Here is a 2020-nt window from a genome sequence, read left to right as displayed (position 1 = left end):
GCCGGGCTTACAGCTGGCGAGCACAGCAGCAATGGCGAGCCTTTCCCCGCCTCCCCGGCAGTGCTAAGCTGTCACCCGGACATCCCTGAGGGCTCCTGGACTGCGAAAGGGCACAGGCCAGGCTGAGGGACCCCTCCTCAAAGTGCACAAGTCTTGTGTACCAGGACTCTAGTTACATAATAAAACTAAAATTAGAATCCAATCTATATAATCCCCGACCTGACAAGGGTTTTAATCCCAACTAACACTGACCTTCAAAATAAAATTTCTGGCAAAGTAAAAATTACCCTCATAAGAATGAAATGAGCTTTTGGGTTCTCTCTCTCTCTCTCTCTCTCTCTCTCTCTCTCTCTCTCTTTCTCTCTCTCTCTCTCTCTATATATATAAAACAACCCCTATTAGATAAGAGAGATGATATTTAATATTTTTAAGAAATCAATTTTTTTTTCTGCAGAAAAATTGGTAATATATATGTGTACTTACTATTTTTTTTGCTTACTGTCTAATTTATATTAAAGTTGCATGCATTTTTAAATAAATATATCACAAGTAGTTATCTCTTTTGCCTCACTCACAAGAGAGAGAAAAAAAGAAAGCCAGTGAGCAAGAAACAGACTTGCATTACATCTACTGTTTTGCTAACACATTTGCTTTTCATACACATACATTATTTTTTAAAAGACTAAGCTAAGGTACACAACCAAGGAAGGAAACAAGTAATGCTTTAAAAAGATAAACACATCTTTAATTTCCTACCCATTTTTTTATAAACATGCTATGCCTAAAATTTTGGGGTAAAAAAAATCTATTAATTGCTATGATGACAATGCCCGTAAAGAAAGAAATAGGGCCTGGCTAGTGTGCTCAGTGGTTGATCTGTGACCTATGAACCAAGAGGTCACAGTTCGATTCCCAGTCAGGGAACATGCCTGGGTTGCAGGCTCGATCCCTGGAAGGGGGTGTGCAGGAGGCAGCCAATTGATGATTCTCTCATTATTATTGTTTCTAGCTCTCCCTCTCCCTTCCTCTCTGAAATCAATAAAAAAGAAATAGGAGTAATAAACTACTAAAATATTTTAAAATCTGAGATTCTTATAATACGTAATTACTTACCTCAGACATAGGGGTTCCCCAGAAGTCATTCTGAAATAAAGTTTTTAAAGGTGTAGATGGATGTAGGTCTTTATTATCCAGTATTGCTGACACATCATCAAAAACAAAACCACAAAAGAGGCTGTTCCAATAGCAGGCAGTAACCACACCTACTATTAAGGTTATTTCCTTGAGGTTAATATCAGCCATCTTTTCCAAAGCACTTGTACACAAAATCTGGGGGGTGGGGGAGAGAGATTATAAAGATAAAATGAAATAAGCAACGTGTGTTTATTTTTCAAATAAGTACAACTTTAATAGATGGAGAGTAAGCAAATGAAGACTGAATGCTAATTATCTCAGAGAATTCATTCTTCAAAACTCAGCTTAAATGTCATCCATCTCTAAAAAAAAGAAAAGCATTAGCTGATTACCTCTCTATATTCCTAATGTAAGACAGAATTAATTGCTCCTTTATATGTGTTTTCAATCCTCTATTAGAGTCCTTTATTACACCACGTAATCTTTAGACTTATCTTTCTAGCAAGCTAGATAGTGAACTCCTTATCAATTGTCACAGGTCAGGTTACCTGGGAAATAAATAAATAAATAGATATGATAACTTTTAAAAACTAGTAGGAAGTACGACTATTTTATTATTTTACTAGAGGCCCGGTGCACAAAAATAGAGAGCCAGAAAGATCGATGAGAGAGAAACATCGATCAGCTGCCTCCTGCACAACCCCCACTGGGGATGTGCCCGCAACCCAGGTACATGCCCTTGACCGGAATCGAACCTGGGACCTTTCAGTCCGCAGGTCGACGCTCTATCCACCGAGCCAAACCGGCCTCGGCATAGATATGATAACTTTTAAAAACTAGTCGGAAGTACTACTATTTTATTAGTTTACTAGAGGCCCGGTGCACA

The 2020-nt window shown here is 38.2% G+C and overlaps 1 protein-coding gene across 5 annotated transcripts in view; it reads right to left on the bottom strand.

Annotated features, from left to right (window-relative positions):
* The window catches only part of TMTC3 (transmembrane and tetratricopeptide repeat containing 3), a 59784-nt gene that overhangs the window by 42996 nt on the left and 14768 nt on the right, over nt 1–2020 (bottom strand). For 3 of the 5 annotated variants that reach the window (XM_014451478.2, XM_023749773.1, XM_014451476.2), the window contains one exon: nt 1114–1329. In XM_014451478.2, the coding sequence (XP_014306964.1) occupies nt 1114–1302 (189 nt within the window). In that variant the 5' untranslated portion in view covers nt 1303–1329. The remainder of the gene's footprint in view (nt 1–1113; nt 1330–2020) is intronic. The other 2 variants (XM_023749775.1, XM_023749774.1) reach the window with 1 other exon arrangement.

Source organism: Myotis lucifugus, unplaced genomic scaffold (genome assembly GCF_000147115.1).
Source record: "Myotis lucifugus unplaced genomic scaffold, Myoluc2.0 scaffold_9, whole genome shotgun sequence".
Taxonomy (NCBI): domain Eukaryota; kingdom Metazoa; phylum Chordata; class Mammalia; order Chiroptera; family Vespertilionidae; genus Myotis; species Myotis lucifugus.
This window is presented reverse-complemented; position numbering and strand designations above follow the sequence as displayed.